General features: G+C 46.3%; 1 protein-coding gene across 2 annotated transcripts in view; it reads right to left on the reverse strand.

Moving 5' to 3' along the window:
* Positions 1 to 23,308, reverse strand: part of PRKCB (protein kinase C beta) — a 388,402-nt gene that overhangs the window by 89,979 nt on the left and 275,115 nt on the right. For both annotated transcript variants that reach the window (XM_021086460.1, XM_021086459.1), the window contains exons 8-9: positions 19,363 to 19,459; positions 9,356 to 9,502 (exon numbers count right to left, since the gene is read on the reverse strand). In XM_021086460.1, the coding sequence (XP_020942119.1) occupies positions 9,356 to 9,502; positions 19,363 to 19,459 (244 nt within the window). The remainder of the gene's footprint in view (positions 1 to 9,355; positions 9,503 to 19,362; positions 19,460 to 23,308) is intronic.

The following is a 23,308-nucleotide window of genomic DNA, read 5'->3' on the forward strand; positions in this document are numbered from 1 at the left end:
AGAAAATGAGAAGGGAAGAAGCCAGAAGAGTGAAGTTCATGCTCAAGAACCCTCCCAGGAAACCGGGCTGATAGCTTACAGTTCCAACAAGCCTTTGCACAGAGATAGATAGGAAATCAACATGCATAGAGAAGGACGGAGAACAGGAGTTCCCGTCGTGGCTCAGTGGTTAATGAATCCGACTAGGAACCATGAGGTTGCGGGTTCAATCTCTGGCCTTGCTCAGTGGGTTAAGGATTCGGCATTGCTGTGAGCTGTGGTGTAGGTTGCAGACGCGGCTCGGATCCCAAGTTGCTGTGGCTGTGGCGTAGGCCAGCAGCTATAGCTCTGATTAGACCCCTAGCCTGGGAACCTCCATATGCCGCAGGAACAGCCCTAGCAAAGACCAAAAAAAAAAAAGACGGAGAACAGAAAAATTTAGAGCCTCTGTCATGAAGGGCATGCAGTTTGTCTAATGGCAGAGGCTCAGAGTGAAAACAAGGCACACGAACTCTGCTTACACTCAGAAGGAAAGAGAAGAGAGGGGGCAATGAGAAGATAGGAGGGGAAAAATGATAGCCTTCTAGAATATGTTTGTGACAGATGAGGTGACCACGGTTGAGATTAGAAATGCAAGTGTTAAGTATCCAGCAATCAAAAGCCTAAGTATCTAAGCTAAATTCAGGAGTTCCCTGGTGGCCTTGCAGGTTAAGGATCCCACCCTGTCACTGCTGTGGCCTGGAGCACTGCTGTGGTGTGGGTTCAATCCCTGGCCCAGGAACTTCTGCGTGCCATAGGTGGGACTGAAAAAAATTTAATCTGTAGATGCCACTAGCAGTGTGACGTCACCAAGTTATTTTAACTTCGTGCATTTCATTTCTCATCTGTAAAGTGGGGATTACAGCAAGTACCTTACACCATAAGGGTGAGCCATGACACACAAAGCATTTAGAATAAAGCCTGCCCTGTAGTAAGGGCTCAAAATATTAGGTGTTAGCATCATCACAACCACTGCCACTACAAGCACATATGTTCCCATGTAGGTAGATATTTTTGTCTGTTTTGTTCACAGCCATTTCCTCTGCACCTAGAAATACACATACTAAATGCTCAATAAATACCTGTTGAATGAACAAATCCTTAATTGTGCCTGTCAGTGGGAAGTTACTGTAAAAGATCTAACTTCTCCTGGGAATAAGTTCCAATCTGAATCCCAATTCCTTTTCCTCACGTCTGCCCTCTGCTGTCCTAAGCAGCCACCAGGCCTTGTGCTCAGACCTGGAGAGTTAGATCTAAGAGATCACTGATGACCTGGGAGAAAGGTGATTCAGAAGATGCTGAGGGTCCAAGTCACAGTGCAAAGGGATAAGGCACAGGTGGGCAGGGAGGAAGTGGAGGCGGCAAGTCCCAAAAACGCGGTTTGATTCTCCGGATATAATCAGCGGGTAAAGGACAGAGAAGGCAGAGTGGAGATCACGGAAAACATTTTTAGGGATACAGGAAATGTTGAGCTTGCTCTTCATCTAAAGGAAAAGATACAGGGGGGAGGAAAGATCAGAGACTTTCTGTTCCTTCCAGATATACACAATAAAATGTAGCGAAAGACGTCATGGTCTTGGAAATACAATGGTAATTGAAGTACCAAATTGTTATGTGAGTGTAAGATCTTTAAGGCAGCTTTTCATACAGTGTGGTACTTGTCCCCGTGGCAATACAAGGCCAGGATTGATTTTTCTTTTAACAAATTCTCCTAAGGTATATTAAAATAAATAGATAACTAGTAGATCAAGCTTGTGGTTCCACATACTTATTGCTTAAGGCAATGCTAAGAAGAAGAAAAGGAAGTCAATTATTCAACTTAAAGAAAATATTTAAGATAGTATAAAGGAGGTGTGTCCATGGCAAAAAAAAAAAAAAAAGGCAAGTGCCTGAATAGCTAATAGTTGGAAAACTTGGCCAAGATTATATTTAATCCTGTTGTACAGTCTGAATCTAGAGCGCAGGGAGTTGGGTTCAGCACCTTGGAGAGTGGCAGACAAATGCATAGACTGGGGCGCTCGAGAGGAAGGGGCCACTGGCTCACTAACTCTCAGTGGCCTCCCTAGTGGCACGCAGGCTGGTAATATCATGAACCTCTTGGGCATTATTCTAGGAAAGTCAAACACCAGAAGAAGAGACTTAATGGTTTTGTCTCTCACCTCTTGGCTTTTTATTTTTTATCATCTTCCATGCATATAGAGCAACGGACCTGGATGGGACTTTTTGAAGAGATAAATGTAATACCTGGGCACTCAGTCTCTAAGGACTTCTCACTTTTCCTTTTAATTTCATAAGCTGCTGACTTCTTCCTACTTGATTTATTCTTGGCTTATGCTAGGCTTCAGGAAAAGCAGCACTAACACCTGGCATGTTCCATGATTTGAACACAAGGAAATGTCACCAAGAAGAGAAGCTTGAAGTTTTTTTGTTTGTAGAACATGAAGGGCTGGGAGTGCTAAAGGGAAAAGTCAGAAGGTCGTTCGTGCCACCAAGAAAAATTCCAACCAGAGCTGAAAAGTAGGAAGGATGGCTGAGACCACTGTCTTTCCACCAAAATTGTTCTCCCAGCATCCCTTGCACTGAGGCATGGCCATGTGACTAAATCCTCTGTAACAGAGTGTAGGCAGAAGTGATGGGTCCCATTTCCAAACCAAGGCTTTTAAGAAGCAGCTTGTACCTTCTCTGTACTCTCTTTCCCACTCCACCCTCTGAGTATAGACAAAAACAAGGCTGTAGGGATTGATCAAGCTGTATGAGACGGAAGGAACCTGGGTCCCTTAACCACCATATGGAGAGCGTGGGAGAGGCCAGGAACACCCATCTTGGACTGTTACATGAATGAAAATTAAACTTCTGTTGTGTCTGAGCCAGTATAGTTTTAGGGATCTATTTGTTATGGCGGTTGAATCCACCCTAACTATTAAAGGAGTTATGTGTTTGGCCGCCACAGGATCAACCGGACCCGGCTTGGGATGGGGTTAGGAAGAGCAGACATTCTGAGATTTCCATTTACTCTCTCCTCTTTCGCCCGGTTAACTCATCCTTTGCATAACGCTCAAGAGCCACTTTCTCACGGAAGCCCTCCCAGACTTCGGCGAGGGCCAGTCCCACTCCTGCAGGCTCTTATGGCACACAGCAAACATCACAGTTGTACTTTATCTGTGAGCATGATTTTTTTTTGGATTAAAGTCCATACTCCCATTGGGTTAAGTATGTATTCGGCAAAAGTCCCAGAATGATACTCTTATTTGTGCATCTTGTTGTATGTAAATTTTCCCTTCGAAATGATCAAAAACAGATATTGAATTCTGGTTAAGTGATATGAATGCTGAAGAGCTTAGGGGTCAAAGGTACCGATGTTTTCGTGTTGGTTTGCAATATATTAAAAAATGGGTTGACATAGAGACAAATAGATGAAGAGGCATGTAATTAAGCACTTACACCCAAATGCTAATTGTAGAATCTAGGTATTGGGTATTGTGGATATTCTTTGTCAATGCACATTCAACTTTTCTGTACTTTTAAATCTTTTCATAATACATGTTGGAGGGAAGTTCAATGAGAGTAGGGATCATAAGTCCATCACATAAAAGAATTATTCTATGTACTATTTATTTTATATTACTGATCGTAATGTTCTGTGATTTGCTTCTATTTTTACTTGATACTGTCATGGGTATCTGTCCATGAGGGTAGACAGACAGAGATAGGAGAGAGAGAAAGGCCTCATTCTTTTGAATGTATCCAAACCATTGTATATTATTTAATCCTCATTTTTTTTTTTTTTTTTTTTTTTTTGCTTTTTAGGGCTGCACTCGTGGCATATGGAGGTTCCCAGACTAGGGGTCCGATTGGAGCTGTTGCTGCCGGGCTACGCCACAGCCACAGCAACGCCAGATCCGAGCCATGTCTGCGACCTACACCACAGCTCGCAGCAACGCCGGATCCTTAGCCCACTGAGCAAGGCCAGGGATCGAACCTGCAACCTCATGGTTCCTAGTCGGATTCGTTTCCGCCGCGCCACGACGGGAACTCCAATCTTTGCACTATTGAAGAACATTTGGGCTATTTTCATTTTTTTTTCTATTACCGATCTTTTTCTATGATAGATCTTTTGTGCTGCTGGGGCTGAGCTTCTTCATATTAGGTCTGTGTCTACCCCAACATGGACCTGCCCTCCCAACACCCCTACCCCCACCTACCCCTTTATATATAAGCAAGAGTCCATGAGTGCAAAAAATTAATCAGAAAGCCCTCATTCATACTTCCCAGCATAATTTTCTAAAAAGACTTGGATCATACAAATCATTATCACGAGCACATCTGAAGTCTCAGAAGGCAAGTGAGATTAGCATCAATTAAACATTTAATGGATATTTAGGATGGTCTGACTTCCGAATTAGGAGAATCAGGTTTACAGTGTAACGTAAAGTTGTAGGTGTGCGGTGCATATACTTATCAGGGACCTGCTGTGTTTATTTTCTAAGCTCCTCTTGCATCCTCAGTCTGGACGGCGCATGCCTGCCCAATTTATATATTTGGAGCCCAATTTTAACTGCAGAAATGGCTCAACCACAGAAGCTGAATTCTTAAAAGGAGTAAAGGTGGGCAAAGCTGACGTCAAAGGTTCAAGAAATCATCGAAAAGAAAGAGTGAAGGATAAAACTATGAACACACCCCTTACATAACAAATGAATAATACATGCAAAGGCCCTGTAACAAAAGTGCTGGAAGGCACCCATCTCCAGGGAAACCAGACAGGCCGGGAGGCCCTGACCTGGGGTGATAAGCCTCCCAGGTAAACACTCTCATGTGGTCAGGAAAGCAAACTCTCCCAACTGTGGTTTTCTTTCTTTTTTTTTTTCCTTTTTAAGGCTGCACCTGCCGCACATGGAAGTTCCCAGGCCAGGGGTCGAATCGGAGCTGCAGCTGCTGGCCACAGCCACAACCATGCCAGATCCAAGTCACACCTACAACCTATGCTGCAATCTGCAGCAAGGCCGAATCCTTAACCCACTGAGCGAGGCCAGGGATAGAACTCTCATCCTCACAGGCACTCTGCTGGGTTCTTAACCCCCAAGCCACAGCAGGAACTCCAAACCACTCTTGTTAACGTTTTGGAAACGGGTTAACTCATTTGCACCTCAACGGCCTTCACACTTGCTTCTGCCCCTTATTTCATTTTCACAGGTCTTAGCAAAACACTTGTGTCACTCCACAAATTACTACAGGGCTTAAGAGCATGGTTTTCTGGGCCAGATGTGATACAGTGGGCCGAGGGGAGGGGAGGTGTGAACAGATGACCCCCAGGGCCACTGCTTTCCTCTTCTGAAGAGGTGTGATCACGGGCTGCCGTGCTGTTCCATTTAAGGGGGCTGAGGTACAGACCCTCCCAGACGGCAAAATGGTAAACATCGGGCCTTCAACGGCAAAACCACATTCATTTAAAACCGTGGTTGGCAAAACCACGAGTTGCAAAGGATTGCTCTAGGTTTGAAAGGATTGCAGAGTGTTTCTGTGCTTCTAGTTGGCTCTCGTGACATACTGTGGCTTTCCTCCTGTGATTTATCTGATGCCGCATCCCCCGACGGGAACAGAACTCTCAATTATTACAGCAGTTTCCATGGAAATATATGATCTAGTCGCTCTCATTCCCTCACTGCTCCCCAAAGACCCACTCTCCCATTTCTCTCCCCACCCCTCCACTCCAATCCTTCCTGCCAGACCCTGCAGAACTTCCACTCCGCCATCCAAACCCCTGCAACCTGTACAGTTGAGCCATCAAGAGGGGGAAAACCTGTGTGTGTCGTATGCTAACTTTTGAGGCAACAAGGACCAGAATAAACCTGCAGCTTTTATCGTTGTTAAATTAGCAGAGAGAAACTGGAAAAAATGCAAATTAAATTAATACAACCTGGAGTTGCCATCGTGGCGCAGTGGTTAACGAATCCGACTAGGAATCATGAGGTAGCAGGTTCAGTCCCTGGCCTTGCTGAGTGGGTGAAGGATCCGGCGTTGCTCTGAGCTGTGGTGTAGGTTGCAGACACGGCTTGGATCCCGCGTTGCTGTGGCTCTGGCGTAGGCCAGTGGCTATAGCTCCGATTCGACCCCTAGCCTGGGAACCTCCATATGCTGCAGGAGCGGCCCTAAAAAAGGCAAAAAGGCAAAAAAATAAAATAAAATAAAATAAAATAAAATAAAATAAATTAACACAACTGTTTACACAGGGAGGGCAGGAGCAGGGAAGGGGGTACAGAAAGTTGTGAACTTGGGTGGGAGCAAGACCTCTCAGTGTTGATTCTTTTCATATAATTTTAATTATGAACCATGTGGATACACAGCTTATTAAAAGCATAATTTTAATTTTTTTAAAACTCCCCGACAGCCTTTCTTATTAGAGCCTCTTTGTCATTGAGGCCTTATTCTTCGTTGTCATCATGGAAACCATCCCATCATGGAAAATCTAAATGTCCCTAGGGTTCCTAGCTTTATTTTTTTTTTTTTTAGGGCCACACTCTCAGCATACAGAGGCTCACAGTCTAGGGGTCGAATCGGAGCTACAGCTGCCAGCCTATACCACAGCCACAGCCACACAGGATCTAAGCCATGCCTGCAACCTACACCACACCTCATGGCAACACCAGATCCTTAACCCACTGAGCGAGATCAGGGATCGAACCTGCGTCCTCATGGATGTTAGTCAGATTCATTAACCACTAAGCCACGATGGGAACGCCTTCCTAGCATTTTAAACCTCTTGGCTTCACCCACTCGTTTCTCATCCATGGACTCCTATTTTCTCTACAGGTTAAAGCCCTCTTCCTGCTTGGCCTTGCTTCCGCTCCAGTCTGGATGCCGTTTTTTATTCATTGATTCAGCACACGTTACTGAGTACCCACTAAAACAGGCTCTGCTGGATCTGCAATGGGCATTCCTCTTCCAAGAATCCTTAACCCTCTTATTACTGTGCTCTTCCCATCCTTAGCTCAAATCCACCAGCTACTTCTCCACTGCCAGGCTGCTCAGAGCTACTGGCAAAAAGCACACACTGGGGGAGTTCCCATCCTGGCTCATCGGTAACGAACCCGACTAGTATCCATGAGGTTGCGGGTTCGATCCCTGACCTCTCTCAGTGGGCTAAGGATCCGGCATTGCCATGAGCTGTGGTGTAGGTCACAGACATGGCTCAGATCTGGTGTGGCTGTGGCTGTGGCAGAGGCTGGCAGCTCTAGCTCTGATTCAATCCCTAGTCCGGGAACCTCCATATGCCGCAGGTGCAGCCCTAAAAAGACAAAAAGAGTTCCCGTCATTGCTCAGTGGTAATGAACCATGAGGACTCGGGTTCAATCCCTGGCCTCACTTGGTGGGCTAAGCATTGCCATGATCCGCATTGCTGTGAGCTGTGGTGTGGGTCACAGATATGGCTCGGACCTGGCGTGGCTGCGGCTGCAGCTCCGATTCAACCCCTAGCCTGGGAACCTCCAGAGGCCACGGGTACGGCTCTAAAAAAGACACACACACACACAAAGACAAAAAGAAAAGCACACACTGGCCTGGACCTCTCCCCTCCCCACTGCTTATTATCTAACCTTTATTTAATGTTCCTACCCTCTATTTCCACTCCATGCCAAGCCCCTTCACACCGTGGGCCAGCACCTCGGATTCCTTATTCCATCACAGCAGATGGATGGACCTGTGGCCCCTGCAGTCTGGGCCCTGGAAGTACATGGCCAACAGGGCCAAGCCCCTGGTCTTTTGTGGGGCTCAGATCTTAGGAGGCGGAGACAAATCAACAACCAATCAAGAGAAGAATATTCCAGTGACAGGTGCGATGAGAGAGTTACATATAATGGAGAACGAGTGAGTGGCTCTTTGAGAGGTGGTCAGGGAAGGCTTCTCAGGAGAGGGGACATCTCAGGAAAGATGGGCATTATAAGAAAGTGCCAGCTGTGCCAAGCATAAAGGGAACAGCATCACCAAAGCTCTCAGAGAGGAAGGAGCTTTGTATGTTTCAAAGCGCCTCCATGCGGTCCAAGCACAGTGGGTGATGGGGAAGAGGAAAAGAAAAGAACGCATCCCGCCAAGAAGATGAATCTGGATTTCGAGAGAGGCGTAAGCCAAGAATGCAACACAGCATTTATTCTATGCGTGAAGCCACTGGACGGTTTTAAGTAAGGGAGTGACTCGACCTAATGTACCTTTTTCAAAGTAACGACGGCGGCTCAAAGGAAGTATAGGAATTACAGGGCACAAGAGTGGAAGCAGGGCAGCCCATCAGGAATGGCCAAAGTGGTCCAGATGTATTGTATGGTAGCTCTTGGGGCTGCATTTGTGAAGATGGAGAGAACTCGGTGAATCTGTGATATGCTTTGGAGGAGCATCTTTCTTTCACTTCCTTGAGTCCCAGACCCCTCCCACCTCAGGACCTTTGCACCTGCTGCTGTTGCCATAGCAACAGTATTCTCTCCAGTCCACGGGTGTCTGGACTCACCCGTGGCGTGGCTTCTGCACGGCTTGGTTGAGGGGAGACAAGGATAACTCCCGGCTTTTTGACTTAAGCTACAGAGGTGGGCAAGAAATTTGACAGTTTTTGCACACCTGAGTTTGTGCATGCGATTTACATGAGCCATATTTGTGGCACACACAGGGTTTCACAAGACTCAAAGCAACACTAAACGAGTCAGGAATACTTATAACACAATCTCAACTTCAGTAAAACCGCATCTTCTGGTATCTATAAAAACAGCCCAAATCATTCGACAAGTCCCAGGGTCATCCTTCAACTGTGCTGCTGTTTGAAAAGAACCATTTTCATTCTCAGCTGCAAGATCAAGCTTTTCCGAAAGCAAATCTGATCATGTCACATCTCTGCTTAAGACTGTCGATGCCTCCCCCATCGCACTGGGAAGAAAAGCCCAACTCCTTATCATGGTTCCCAAGGTTCCGCAACATCAGGCACCTCCCATCCTGCCATGTCACATCCACAACCTCCCCCTGCTCAGGATCCTTTGCCCCCAACACCGTCTGATGGCGCCTAGAATGTGCCAAGCCCTTCCCTACCTCAGGCCTTTGCACTTGCTGCTTGCTCTGTTGCAAACATTCCTTCCTAGCTCTTTGAATGGCTGGCTGGTTCATTTTCACCCTTCAGGTCTCAGTTTATTACTTCCTCGGTCTGAGAGGGTGCCTTCTTGATCTGTTTGTGACACCGCTTCCTAACACGGGATTCTATTTCCCTTCCACTCCCTCCCTGGAATGTGAGCCCCACATGAACAGCAAGCATGCCTGCCTTGTGAGTGATCCCTTCCCAAACAGGTGCCACCACTCAGCCATACCATACCTTGCCAAAGCTGCCTTTCCCCAACACCATCAAGAAGTTAAAATCAGTCAGTTTCATCCGGTCCCTGTTCCCGTTGTTATCGAACTTGGATATGGTGTTGGTCGTCTTCTCTTCGGGAGTCTTGGTCCCCTGACCGATCTTGGCCCTCTGGAGGGGGAAACACACAGAAAACATCATCAGAGCTGGAGGAGACCCTGGTCCATGCTCAAATGCATGTACAGGCTGCAAGCTGTGCTTCCTGCAGCTCATGGTCCCAGATCAGTGAAAAGCATGGCCCCAACATCCAAGGTGGAAGCCAGCTTGGTACCGCCATTTCTCTTGTACCCCTCATGTCTCCCCCACCCCCAGGAACAGTCACTGCTGCTTCTTCGCTGTCTCTAGAATTCCTTCTTCTTTCCATCTCCATCATCACCACCTGTCATCATCTCTCACCTGGAGCATCACCTTGGTTCCCTCCACTGGGCTTTCCATGAAGCCAAAATGACCTCCCACTTCTTCACATTCAACCAAGTCAACACCTGCTTAAAATGCTATGGTAGTGACCCATCTTTTTTTGTGTGTGTGTCTTTCAAGGGCTGCACCCACGGCATATGGAGGTTCCCAGGCTAGGGGTCGAATCGGAGCTGTAGCCACCGGCCTACACCACAGCCACAGCCATGCTAGATCCAAGCCACGTCTTTGACCTACACCACAGCTCACGGCAACGCCGGGTCCTTAACTCACAGAGCAAGGCCAGGGATCGAACCCTCAACCTCATGGTTCCTAGTCGATTCATTAACCACTGAGCCACGACAGGAACTCCCCATTTTTTTAAATTATAGTTGATTTACAGTGTTTCTTCAATTTCTGTTGTGCAGCAAAGGGACCCCATCACATTGATTTCCTTGTGCCATTCAGTAGGACCTCATTGCCCATCCATTCCAATGGCTTTTCATGCAAAGACCCTGTGCTTTCACTGGTCCAGAGGGCCCAGTAGGATGGGGCTCTACCTGCTTCTGCAACCTCTTCACTTCTTCCTTGCAACCCTGCTTCATCTTCCTTTCACATCCTTGAGTCCCAGATCCCTCCCACCTCAGGACCTTTGCACCTGCTGTTGTTGCCATAGCAACAGTGTTCCCTCCCCTTGGCCAACCTAGTTATTCCCTGCTCCACATTTTCACATCCTTGAAGGAACCTTCCTTGAGTCCCTCTGTTTGGATCTGATGTCCTACTGGCTCCCTTCAGCCACCTCACTTCTCATTTATACTGGATGATACCCATCTATTCACTTATTTTCCCCGGCAGACTGGACACCTCCCTTGGGCAGAGAATAGGCCTCCTTCTCTGCCATTTCCCCAGCAACTAGCATAGTTCCAGCTAAATATTTTGTTGGATACATGGATGGATGAGGCCCATGTCTGTCTTCAAGGGGAGAGGCTGCTGCTGTGAGCACTGGAATGATGCCTCAGCCAATGCTACAAAAATCAGAAAAAATAGAAAGGCCAGAATATTTATGATTAGAGTCTAAAGTGAGGGGCTGCCTTGGAGGACTCAGCCCTTAAACCGTGGGGTCTTCACTAACGCTGGGTAACTCGTGTCATAATTGCATTAAATTGTAGGACACCTGGTTGGTGTCCACAGAGAACTGGAGAATTTCTTGGCGTGGGAAACCCACACACTTGGTGTCAGAAGTACTGTGAGAATGTTAAGTTTTCCTCTGGAGAGTGTGTCGTCTTTCCCACCTGGCTTCTTTGGCTCACCATGATGGTCTTGAAATTCACACATTTTCCTACATGAATCAGTGGTTTTGTTCTTTGTACTGCTGAGAAGGCTTCAGGGTTTTTCGTTTTTGTTTTTGCTTTTTAGTGCCACATCCGCAGCATAGGGAGGGTCTCAGGCTAGGGGTCCAATCGGAGCTACAGCTGCCGGCCTGCACCACAGCCACAGCAATGCCAGATCCAAGCCACGCCTACAACCTCCACGGCTCATGGCCAAATGGGATCCTTAACCCACTGAGCGAAGCCAGGGATCACACCCACAACTCCATGGTTCCTAGTTGGATTCATTCTGCTGCGCCACAATGGGAACTCCAAGCCTCCACTGTTTATGTTTATTCGTTCTCCTGTTTCTGGGTATTTGTGTGGTCTCTTTTTTTTGTCTCCTCATAAGGCTGCTATGAGCATTCTTGGTCCTGTTATTTTGTAGTAAAGATATGGTGAGACTTGGGCGCCTCTGGAACAACCAAGTGCAAATAAATACCCAATAAGCAGTTGTATTTGTGGGTTTGGGGTTAAGAAATGACATGAGAACTGGAGACAGATCTGGGGGTTAAGGCACAGAGGGGGCAGTTAAAACCAGATCATCATTAAGAAGATGTGGTACATATATATATCTGATGGAATACTACTCAACCATAAAAAAGAACAAAATAATGCCATTTGCAGCAACATGGATGCAATTAGAGATTCTCATACTAAGTGAAGTAAGTCAGAAAGAGAAAGACAAATATCACATGGTGCCACTTATTTGCAGAATCTAAAATATGGCACAAATGAATGCATCTACAGAACAGAAACCGACTCACAGACGTAGAGAACAAACTTGTGGTTGCCAAGGGGGAATGGGGAGGGACTGGGAATTTGGGGTTAGTAGATGCAAACTATAATATGTAGAATGGAAAAGCAATGGGGTCCTACTCTTCAGCACATGGAACTATACTCAATCTTTTGGGACAGAGCTCAATGGAAGATAACATGAGAACAAGAATATAGGTACGACTGGGTCACTATGCTGTACAGCAGAAATTGACACAACACTGTAAATCAACTATACCCTAATAAAAAATTAATTTAATAACAAAAACGAAACCAAACAACCCCCCCGGCCCCACCCAGATCATAAGGGAGATTGCACACAAGGAAAGAGCCTAGAACAGAAGTTGCATGGCTTTTGGGGGGCCATGTTTTCCCATCATCCCAAACCCTTACCCTACAGTCCCTAGAGATTTTTCCCAGGCTGTCCTGATCCAAATACAGTCCCTTCCTCCCTCCCATCTGCCCATCCCCTCATTACCAGGTCTCCCACCTTTTTTGAATCCTGACTCAGACTCACTCGATTCACACAGTCCTGTGAAGATCCACATCCTGACTGTCCCTGGTCCCCAGTCTAGGGTCCAGCCCCAAGGTTCACGTCCATCCACCTGTAGGTCCAGCACCCCCTGTTGGTGGAGTGTGAGTGAGGCACGCACACTGCCCGATTTCTCCATGTGACTGCTCAGAGGAAAAACTGGACGCTCTTCAAGGAGCCGCAAGCAGCCACCAGCCTCGTTCCTCAGTCTTGCAAGCAACCTGCCTCCTCTGAATTCCATACTCTATCTCAATTTACTTGTGTGACCTTTCTTTTTTTTTCTTTTCTATTTTTTTTTTTTTTCTCTGAGGGCCACACCGGCAGCACATGGAAGTTCCCAGGCTAGGGGTTGAATTAGGGCTGCAGCTGCTGGCTGATGCCAAAGCCACAGCGACACAGGATCTGAGCCATGTCTGTGACCTACACCACAGTTCATGGCAATGCTGGATCCTTCACCCACTGTGTGAGGCCAGGGATCAAACCCACAACCTCATGGATACCAGTCGGGTTCGTTACCACTGAGTCACAACGGGAACTCTATGTATGACCTTTCTTAAAGGTACATGCTATAGACCTATAAAGTTCGTGTCCTCCCAAAGTTCATTTGCTGACATCTTCACCCTCCAAAGTGATGGAGTTTGGAGGTGAGCCTTTGGGAGGGGATTCGGTCATGACAGTGGAGTCCTCGCGGATGGGATTAGCGCCCTTAAAAAGAGACCCCAGTGAGTTCCCTTGCCCCTTCCGCCACGCGAGGACACAGTAAGAAGAGGGCTATGAACCGGGAAGCTGGCCCTCAGCAGACAACGATTTTGCCAGCACCCTAATCTTGGACTATCCAATCTCAGAACAGTGAGAAATAAATGTCGTTGAAGCCACCCAGTCTATGGCATGTTTGTTTTAAGAGCCGGAACAGGACAGAATGTTATCTCAGCTTCTCCATGTCAGATCGGAAGTCTAATGGCTCTACTGGCCTGGTCCGCACTAATATTTAAATTAGTTGACATCTGTTAGAGAACCCCAGCTTCTTTTAAAGAAGCAGATAGGGCAACCTGGGGTCCCCTCCATAAGGCACAGTGCCTTTATTATTAGTTTATTTACTTTATGAAAGTATAGTTGATTTACAATGTTACGGCAATTTCTGCTATATAGCAAAGTGACCCAGTCATTTTATATTTATATATATATAATTACATAATACAATATGTACATGTATGTGTGTGTAAATGTGTGTATATGTATATGTGTGTATATATGTGTATGTATATGTGTGTATATGTATACGTGTGTATATGTGTATATATGTGTGTATATATGTATGTGTATATATGTAAATGTGTGTATATGTGTATGTATGTGTGTATATGTGTGTATGTGTGTATATGTATATATGTGTATGTATATGTGTATGTGTATATGTATATACGTATGTGTATATATGTATATGTGTATGTGTGTACATGTATAAATGTGTATATATGTATGTGTGTACATGTGTGTATATGTGTATATGTGTGTATGTGTATATATATGTGTGTATATGTGTGTACCTGTATGTACATGTGTGTGTATATATGTGTGTATATGTGTATGTATATATGTATATGTGTGTATATGTGTATAAATGTGTTTATGTACATGTGTGTATATGTGTGTGTGTTTATATGTGTATGTATATGTGTATTTTGTATGTGTGTATGTATGCATATATGTGTGTTTTTTTTTTTTTTTTTTTTTTTTTTTTTTTTTTTTTTTTTATGTTATGTATATATGTGTGTGTATACTGTATATATGTGTATGTATCTGTGTGTATATGTGTGTGTATGTATATATATATACACACATTCCTTTTCTTATATTATCTTCCATCATGTTTATCCCAAGAGACTGGATACGGTTCCCTGTGCTGTACTGTAGAACCTCATTGCTTATATCTATTCTAAATGTAATAGTTTGCATCTACCAACCCCAAACTCCACGTCCATCCCAATTCCCCCTCCTCCCCCTTGGCAACCCCGAGTCTGTTCTCTATGTTTGCCGAGCCTGCTTCTGTTTGGTGGATCATCCGTTCCAGACACGGTGCCTTTAGAAGGGACACCCGGTCTCCAGTTCACCACCATCACCACCACGCCCTGCCGTCTTGCACCAAGCTTTTCCCAGATGCCAAACACGTTTGGGTTTGTGACCTTTGGAAGACAAGAACCCTGACCTGTGTCCCTCTGAATGTCGTCTGGCTCTCAGCAGCCTCGTGCCACACAGATCCTCCATCAAAGAGCAGATGTTTTAAAACTGAGGCCCCAAGAGAGTTCCTGTGGTGGCTCAACAGTAACAAACCTGACTAGGATCCATGAGGGTGTGGGTTTGATCCCTGGGTTAAGGATCCGGCATTGCCAGAAGCTGCAGTGTAGGCCGCAGATGCAGCTCAGATCTAGCGTTGCTGTGGCTGTGGTGTAGGCTGACAGTCGTAGCTCCATTCCGACCACTGGCCTGGGAACTTCCATGTGCTGTGGGTGTGGCCCTGGAAAGACAAAATAAAATAAAATAAAATAAATAAAATAAATAGAGGCCCCAATTTAAATTATCCTCTCCTGGCTGGGTTGGATAGGCCTTCAGAAATAGGAATACACGAATGGTTGCCTTCATGTCTGCAATTTGGGGCCCTAGGACTCGGTGCTCAAAGAGAAAAGCAAAGAGATACGCTTCTGAGCAAAGAGCCCCACCTCCTCCCAGACTGCGCTGGGGGAGATTGAAGGCGCCACAGCTGCCAGGCTCCAGGGCTCCATTTCAGATGACAAATGCCTGTCCTGGCTTAAACTAAATCCTCCTGCCCCCACACCCACCCCGCACCCCTGCAAGGGGCTCTTCCCACACTGCCCTCCCCAGCTGTGACGGAGGAGGCTTCAGGAGGCTACGAGTCCATGGAAACGCTCTCCGGCCCCCAAGCAGCCCTTCCAAAGACCAGAAGGAGCAGGTCCAGAGCTTCGTTTATTCTGTACTCATTTCAAGGAGATGATAATGATCACGACCTGACACCTGAAGGGCACGTCATGCCAGACACTGTTTCAAATGCATCACTTCCGGAGTTCCCGTCGTGGCGCAGCAGAAACGAATCCGACTTGGAACTATGAGGTTGCAGGTTCGATTCCTGGCCTTGCTCAGTGGGTTAAGGATCCGGCGTTGCCGTGAGCTGTGGTGTAGGTTGCAGATGTAGCTCGGATCTGGCATTACTGTGGCTGTGGCGAAGGCCGGCAGCTGCAGCTCCGATTGGACCCATCGCCTGGAAACCTCCATATGCAGCAGGTGCAGCCCTAAAGCAAACAAACAAAAAATCAAATGCATCACTTCACTCGCTCCTCACATAACCTTAGGGGGTCAGACTTGCCGTGATGCGCCCCCCCTCCCCCTTTCACAGACGGGGAATCAACAGCTCAGAGAGATAAAGTCCCTTGCCTTCAGCACCCAGCAAGGAAGGGACAGAGCTGGGATTCACATCCAGGCAGATCTGGCTCTCAAAACACCCAAAGAGAAGAGGCTTCGCTGCACAGATGTGGCCCCAGATATTCTGCCAAGACCCCTTTTGGCTTTCTCTTCTCTACACCTGGGGCCCCTTGCCGCTTACAACTGGGACTCTGCCTGCAGGCTCACTGCCTGGTTGCAGGAGCAAGCAGAGCCCACAAGCGGGCCAAGCTGAAAGTGCAGGCGGGTTCATTCCCCTGGAAACAGTCCTCAGCCAGCGATGGAAGGGTTGCTGGTGGATCCTGCTTCAGCTGCCTGCCCCTTGACTGGAAACTCTCTATTACACCCAGTGGAAGCAAAATTAAACCTCAGCTTTAATTAAACCCCAAGTTATACGAGTAACTTGCTTGCTAACAAATACTTTTCCAGCTTCTTTCCTCTCTTTACCTCACCTCCCCATGACTCTGGGATGCTTCCTGGGGTCACCTCCCAAAGACACCACTTGCACTTGAATCCCTGATAGTCTGTTTCTGGGGAAACTCAAAGCAAGACAATGACTGGCTTGTTATCGGGATGCTAGAGAGTTGCTTAACCTCTCTGGACCTTTCCTCATCTGTAAAAGAGAAAGGGGGATGATGAGAGTACCTACTGGAGTTCCCGTCATGGTGCAGGGGAAACGAGTCTGACTAGGAACCATGAGGTTGCGGGTTTGATCCCTGGCCGCGCTCAGTGGGTTAAGGATCCGGCGTTACTGAGAGCTGTGGTGTAGGTCGCAGACACGGCTTGGATCCTGCATTGCTGTGGCTGTGGTGTAGGCCGGTCCCTGTAGCTCCGATTGGACCCCTAGCCTGGGAACCTCCATATGTTGTGGGTGTGGCCCTAAAAAACCAAAAAAAAAAAAAAAAAAAAAAAAAGAGTACCTACCAGTCAGGGTGGCTGTAAGGAGTGAATTAAATGAGTTACTGTTTCTAAAGTACTGAAATCAATAAATGGCACATAGTAAGCCTTTTATTAAACAATTCTAAGACTGTCAGAAAACCCATTTGGAACCATGTAAATGGAGTCTTCCCTTTCCTGGCCCATCAGCCAGGCCACAGCCAGACAAAAGCCCCCACAAAAGCAGAGCCTCCTCTAATGTTCTGAACCCTACCACGTGGGGTAACTTCACCAAGCTCACCCTACCATGAAATTCTATTACCCCCATTCCGGCAGCTCGATTTTACCGTCACTCAGAATTTCCCCAGATAAGAGGCTTGAAAGTAATTTCTGAGTCATTCCGGGTGCTAATTGGTTATGGCACAGGGATTACATTCCTCATGTTCAAGGTCAGCTGAAATTCCTCTCTGTGTCTGAGACCAATTTTTGGTCTCTTGGAAACACTTTTTTCATCAACAAACTGTGGTGGGGAGCGATTACCATTCAGGCATAAACAAGCATTTGCAGGCTCTTGCGGGAAATAAAGGGATACATTTTGTTGCACGCAGATAAAACCGTCCTTTTCTTCAAGCCCATAACGGGCCCAGACAAATGCTCTGTTCATGTAGGAAATGTTTTCCCGGGTATTCTGAATCATCACCCTGGTTGTCCTAAGACAGAAAAAATCATCTTGCAAAACCGAGATTTCTTCCCCCCCCCTTTTTTTTTTGGCTTTTTAGGGTCACACGCACAGCATATGGAAGTTCCCAAGTAAGGGGTTGAATCGAGCTGCAGCTGCCAGCCTACACCACAGCCACAGCAGCACCAGATCCGAGCGGTGTCTTCGGAGCTGTGTGACCTACACCACAGCTCACGGCAACACCGGATCCTTAACCCACGGAGCGAGGCCAGGGATTGAACCTGCATTGTCATGGATACCAGTCGGGTTTGTTACCTCTGAGACTTCATTGTATACAAGAAAACACTGGCCTTGGTTTTTAACCACAAGAGTAGATGTTTCACTTGGCAGCAAGTGGATGCCACTCCATCAGAAAGTTAAGGAAAGGAGATAGAGAGGGTTTCCTGGAAGGCCTGCCCTCCTATCCTACTTTTCATCAGTGTCTAGTTCTCAACTACTGGGAGGAGAAGCCCTTTCATTAGCTCTTTGGGGCTTGAGCAGCTCTATAAGAATGCATCTCCGTGATCAAGTTCCTTGGAGAATGACTGACAAGCCCAAAGCCAAGTTTATTCCACTTGTTTTCATGAAGGGAGGACACACTGGGTTCGAACCATCATCAGGTTCGGTGGTGGGCAGAGGCTCAAGACAAGGGTCAGCACTCCAGTATGATTTCTATCTAGGTCGGGGGTGGTGGGGACACTAATGTGGCCTTGGAATAAATGACAAAACCCCTGCCAAAGTCAGCAGAGTCCTACTCTTGAACTCACCCATAGCTCTCTCTGCTCTACCCACGTTGGTCTTCCAGTGTCACATAGTTGCTATATAACATTCCACCACAGGGCCTTTGCACGTGCTCTGTGAGTACAAAGCTCTTTTTCCCTCTTTACTTCGTTAACTTACTGCCTCAGTGACTTTCCCTGACCTCTCAGGCAAGGTGACATTCCTGCTTGTATCTCTCAAAGCACCATGGACCTCTTTCACAGAACCAAGTAAAATTGGTCCTATTTTGTTTCTGTTTGCTTGTGTGATTGCTTGATGAATAACCATGATAGTTGCCCATTTCATTTCAGCTACTTTATACATTTTTTTCAGAGTTAGTAGACCATCATTGCTTATCTAGAATTGATGATTTCCCATCAGACGCAGTATATTAAGTTTCTGCGAACAAAATGTGTTTTCCCCATGAAACGACTTTAAAATCATTCAATACATCTATAATGAAAGAACTCAAACCCATTTTCCCCAAAACAGTTTCTTTGTAAAACTGGGATGTGTCCTACACACCTGCTACTTATAAACATAGACTGGGAAGTGGGGTTTATTTGGCCCCCACAGAGGGAATAGGATGATTTGGGGTAGAAGCAGAGCCAGGCTTATGGCCCAAGGTCAAAGCCAAGGCTTCTTCATCTTCAGAAGATACACCCCTGAGTATTTCATGAAGTCACCAGCACAAACGATTCCACTTGTTGATAAAACACTGATAGATCCAGACCCAGATTCTATCCCCCAGCAATCCTAGTTGACTCAGCTTCTGCAATACATCACTACCCTGTCCACTACCATGACTTATATATCCCAGTCCAAGCCACCATCAAAATGACCTGGGCAGTGAACGAACACTTTAAGGAAAGGTCTAAACCTGAATGAGGAGAGAGAAGCAGGAATGACTTCACAAAGCAGGGACATTTGATTGGGGTTTTGAAGGATAAATACGAGTTTTCTGAGAGATGGAACAACATTGCAAAGGCAGAGGGTCATGAAAGGCCTTGGTAGAAAACACATCGTAAACAAGAAAAAAACAGTACAGAGGCAGACTCAACAGGTTCCCACTGATGCAGAAAGACAGACATCTCACCTCAAATTTCTGCCGCAGTTCCTCATTGCCCTCCCCTCCTTCTGGTGGCACAGGTACGTTGAAGTACTCGCCTTCCTCCTGGCTCAGTAACTTAAACCTAAAGGGAGCAAGGGAAAGGACAAATTTCATAATTCTACTTGATATCATTTAGTTGGTCAGGATAAGTCAGGAATGTCTACAGAAAGCGCTACTTTTTTGTTGTTGTTGTTGTTTTGGTCTTTTTGGGGTTGCATTCACAGCATATGGAGGTTCCCAGGCTAGGGGTCAAATCGGAGCTGTAGCCACTGGCCTACGGCCTACGCCAGAGCCACAGCAACACAGGATCCAAGATGCGCCTGTGACCTACACCACAGCTCACAGCAACGCCAGATCCTTAACCCACCACTGAGTGAGGCTTGAACCCGCCACCTCAGGGCTCCTAGTCGGATTCGTTTCCGCTGCACCACGAGGGGAACTCAATATGTAAAAATACGTATTGGGGACTTTTTCTTTTGGGGTGTGTGTGGGGGTGGGGGTGGCCAGGGACACTATTTTTATAGCCATCATAAACACATCAGAAAAAAATGGATTTATAGGATGCAAAGTTGTCTCTACCTACACATTCACACAGACACACACACAATTTTCTAGGTATATCATTCATTACTGTATGTTCTATCTATTTTTTTTTTTTTGCCCTTTAAGTGCTTTCTGACTCTGAAGAATGCTATGAAGACCTCCCATGGCCAATGGATTCCACTCACACTGTTTCTACCCCCCTTTCACTTGAACACGCTGCCACATTGCCAACCCAGCCCTCAGCTGCAAAAGGGCATGATGATGGTCTTCACTCATTGATGCTGGGTTTTTTTAATTGTCAATTTACAGGAGTTCCGTCGTGGCTCAGAGGTTAACGAATCCAACTAGGAACCATGACGTTGTGGGTTCGATCCCTGGCCTTGCTCAGTGGGTTGATGATCCGGCGTTGCCGTGAGCTGTGGTGTAGGTCACAGATGCGGCTCGGATCCCGCATTGCTGTGGCTCTGGCGTAGGCTGGCAGCTACAGCTCCGATTCGACCCCTAGCCTGGGAACCTCCATATGTCGTGGGAGCAGCCCTAGAAGAGGCAAAAAGACAAAAAGACCAAAAAAAAAAGTCAATTTACAATGTTCTGTCAATTTCTGCTGCACAGCGAAGTGACCCAGTCATACATATACATACATTCTTTTTTTCACATTCTCCTCCATCATGTCCTATCACAAGTGACTAGATATAGTTCCCTGTGCTACACAGCAGGACCTCATTGCTTATCCACTCCAAATGCATCTATGAACCCCAAACTCTCAGTCCATCCCACTCCATCTCCCCCCCCCCCGGCAACCACGAGTCTGTTCTCCATGTCCATGAGATTGTTTCTCTTCTGTAGATGGGTCCATTCATGCCATACCTTAGATTCCAGATACAAGTGATATCATGCGGTATGTGCCTTTGGTTGTTGTCTTTTTTTTTTTTTTTTTTTTAATTTTACCCCATCTTTTTTTAAAAGTATAGTTGATCTATAACGTCATGCCAATTTCTGCTGTACATATATATACACATTCTTTTTCTTATCTTTCCAAGAGATTGGATATAGTTCCCTGCTCTATAGAGTAGGACCTCATTACTTTCTGCAGAAACCTTCCCAACGTGTTCCACAGTCAACCTCCCGAGAAAACACACCAGCCCTGGAGTCAGTCTACACGTGGGTTCAGATCTCTCCTCTGCCCTCAGCTCTTTGAATAGCTGAATAAGCTAGGTCGACCCTCTGAACCTTGATTTTTTTCTCCTATAAATAGGAATAAAAGTCTTTTTCATAGGGCTATTGTGAAGCGGAAATGTGACAACGCATGGAAAGTGAAAAGCTTGGTGCCTGGCACGTAGCAGGTGTTTGAGAAAAGCCATCATCAGCATTGTAATTGACATGAATATTCACATAATACATAGGATGGTTTCCGTTTGTTCCTAGACCACCAAGATGTTTCCAACTAGTCAGACTGAGATGAAGGAAGGAAAAGAGTCTTGCCAAAGGCAGGAGGGAAGAAAAAAAAAAAAAACCCAACTGCTAATGCCCAGAGACTTCTGAACCGAAATCTCCAATTTTCATCACAATTGTTTTCTCCATTCACAAATCTTTCTGGGCCGCTTCTGAAAATAGAGAGATGGGTGACTCAAAGCCGAGATGACAATTTGAGCCGGTATGCCTCCGCACTTAATATGCAATGCTCGTCTTCCAAATGTCCACGGAAATTACCCAAAGAAATACGAAAATAAGAGCACATCTGTATCTCTGCTGGAAGTCAGGACGGGTGCTATCCACACTGCAGGGATTTTCAGGAAGTTCTGTAACTTCAAGTACTAGTAAGAGAACACGGAGCCGTGTTTAGCCAAATCCATCCACCTGTGTGGATTTTGCCAAGTCGGGGTGTTATTATTGACTTAATGCTTTTCATGGAACCCTTTCATTTTTTTTAATCTTATCTTTGGACTGACTTGTTTTATTTGTATTGTATTTTTAATTTTTAAATTAAAGTATTGTTGATTTACAACGTTAGGTCCATTTCTGCTGTACCGCAAAGTGACCCAGTCATATGATCCTTTTTGTCATTTTTATCGTCCATCAGGTTCTATCCCAAGAGATTGGATAACGTTCCTCGTGCTATATAGTAGGACTTTGTCACTTATCCATTCTAAATGTAATAGTTTGCATCTACTAACTCCTTTTTAAAATAATAAATTCATTTTAGGAGTTTCCATTATGGCTCAGCAGAAACGAATCTGATTAGCATCCATAAGGATGCAGGTTCAATCCCTGGCCTCGCTCAGTGGGTTAAGGATCTGGCATTGCTGGGAGCTGGGGTGTAGGTCACAGATGCAGCTTGGATCCCGTGTTGCTGTGGCTGTGGTGTAGGCTGGAGGCCACAGCTCCTATTTGCCCTCTAGCCTGGGAACCTGCATATGCTGTGAGAGCACCCCTAACAGGACAAACATTCCTTTTAAAAGGGCACGTTACAGCTCTTCCTTGTAAAGAAAGCCAGTATCACTTGTTACAAGCAGACAGTAGGCACCCGTAAAAAAGTAAACATATGCAACTCAAACTCACCCCAAACCAAGTAGATAGTGTTGCTTAATCAAAGGCTCTGTGACTAACACCTGTCCCCCCCCCCCATTAAAATGGGAGCTCAGCAAGTAGCATGGGTTAAAGAGCATTAAGGATACACCACACCCTCTGAGACATTCTCCTCAAGAACTGCAGCAGTGCAGACAAGAGAGTAGTTTTGTTGGCACCATTCACTGCCCCAACCATGTACCATCTAAGCCATTTGGGGTCCCACACTTTGGAAAACTACACATCAAGGGGGCTTGACCAGTTGTGATCGGTCAATGGGGACCCCAACAGGACTCCACTAAGAGCTCTGGATCAGGCTACTGGGGACTAGATGAGGGTCACCGATTCCCACCCGTACTCAGGAAGCATGGGACACATCAGTACCTGGGTCAGAGCACACGGCCCACTGCGCTTCCCTCTGGCCAGTACATTGTCACTATTGGCTCCGGATACAGACAACTGTGCCCATTAGAAAGGAGGAGCTGGCACCCCTTCCAACTCTGAGATGCCCAAAACCAACAGGGGAAGATGCCCCTTCACAGGGCGGTATGGCTTGCCTGTTGTGCAGCTGTTTCCAGCTGTAGCCCTCTCCCAAAGAGCCGCAGGACCAGGACCCCCGACCTGATACAGAAGAACCCCAAAAAACACAATGATGAAGTCTCGCTTCATCTGGATGGGAAAGATTCGAGCAGGGACACTCAACATGTCTGTGTTTACCCTTCTATAAAGATGGGCACACGAAAAACACATTCGAGTAAAGAGAAGCAATGAAGAATCATCTAAGTCCTTCCCAGGGCATAGAACCGGTGAAGAAAGAGAGAAC

Source organism: Sus scrofa, chromosome 3 (assembly GCF_000003025.6).
Source record: "Sus scrofa isolate TJ Tabasco breed Duroc chromosome 3, Sscrofa11.1, whole genome shotgun sequence".
Lineage (NCBI taxonomy): Eukaryota > Metazoa > Chordata > Mammalia > Artiodactyla > Suidae > Sus > Sus scrofa.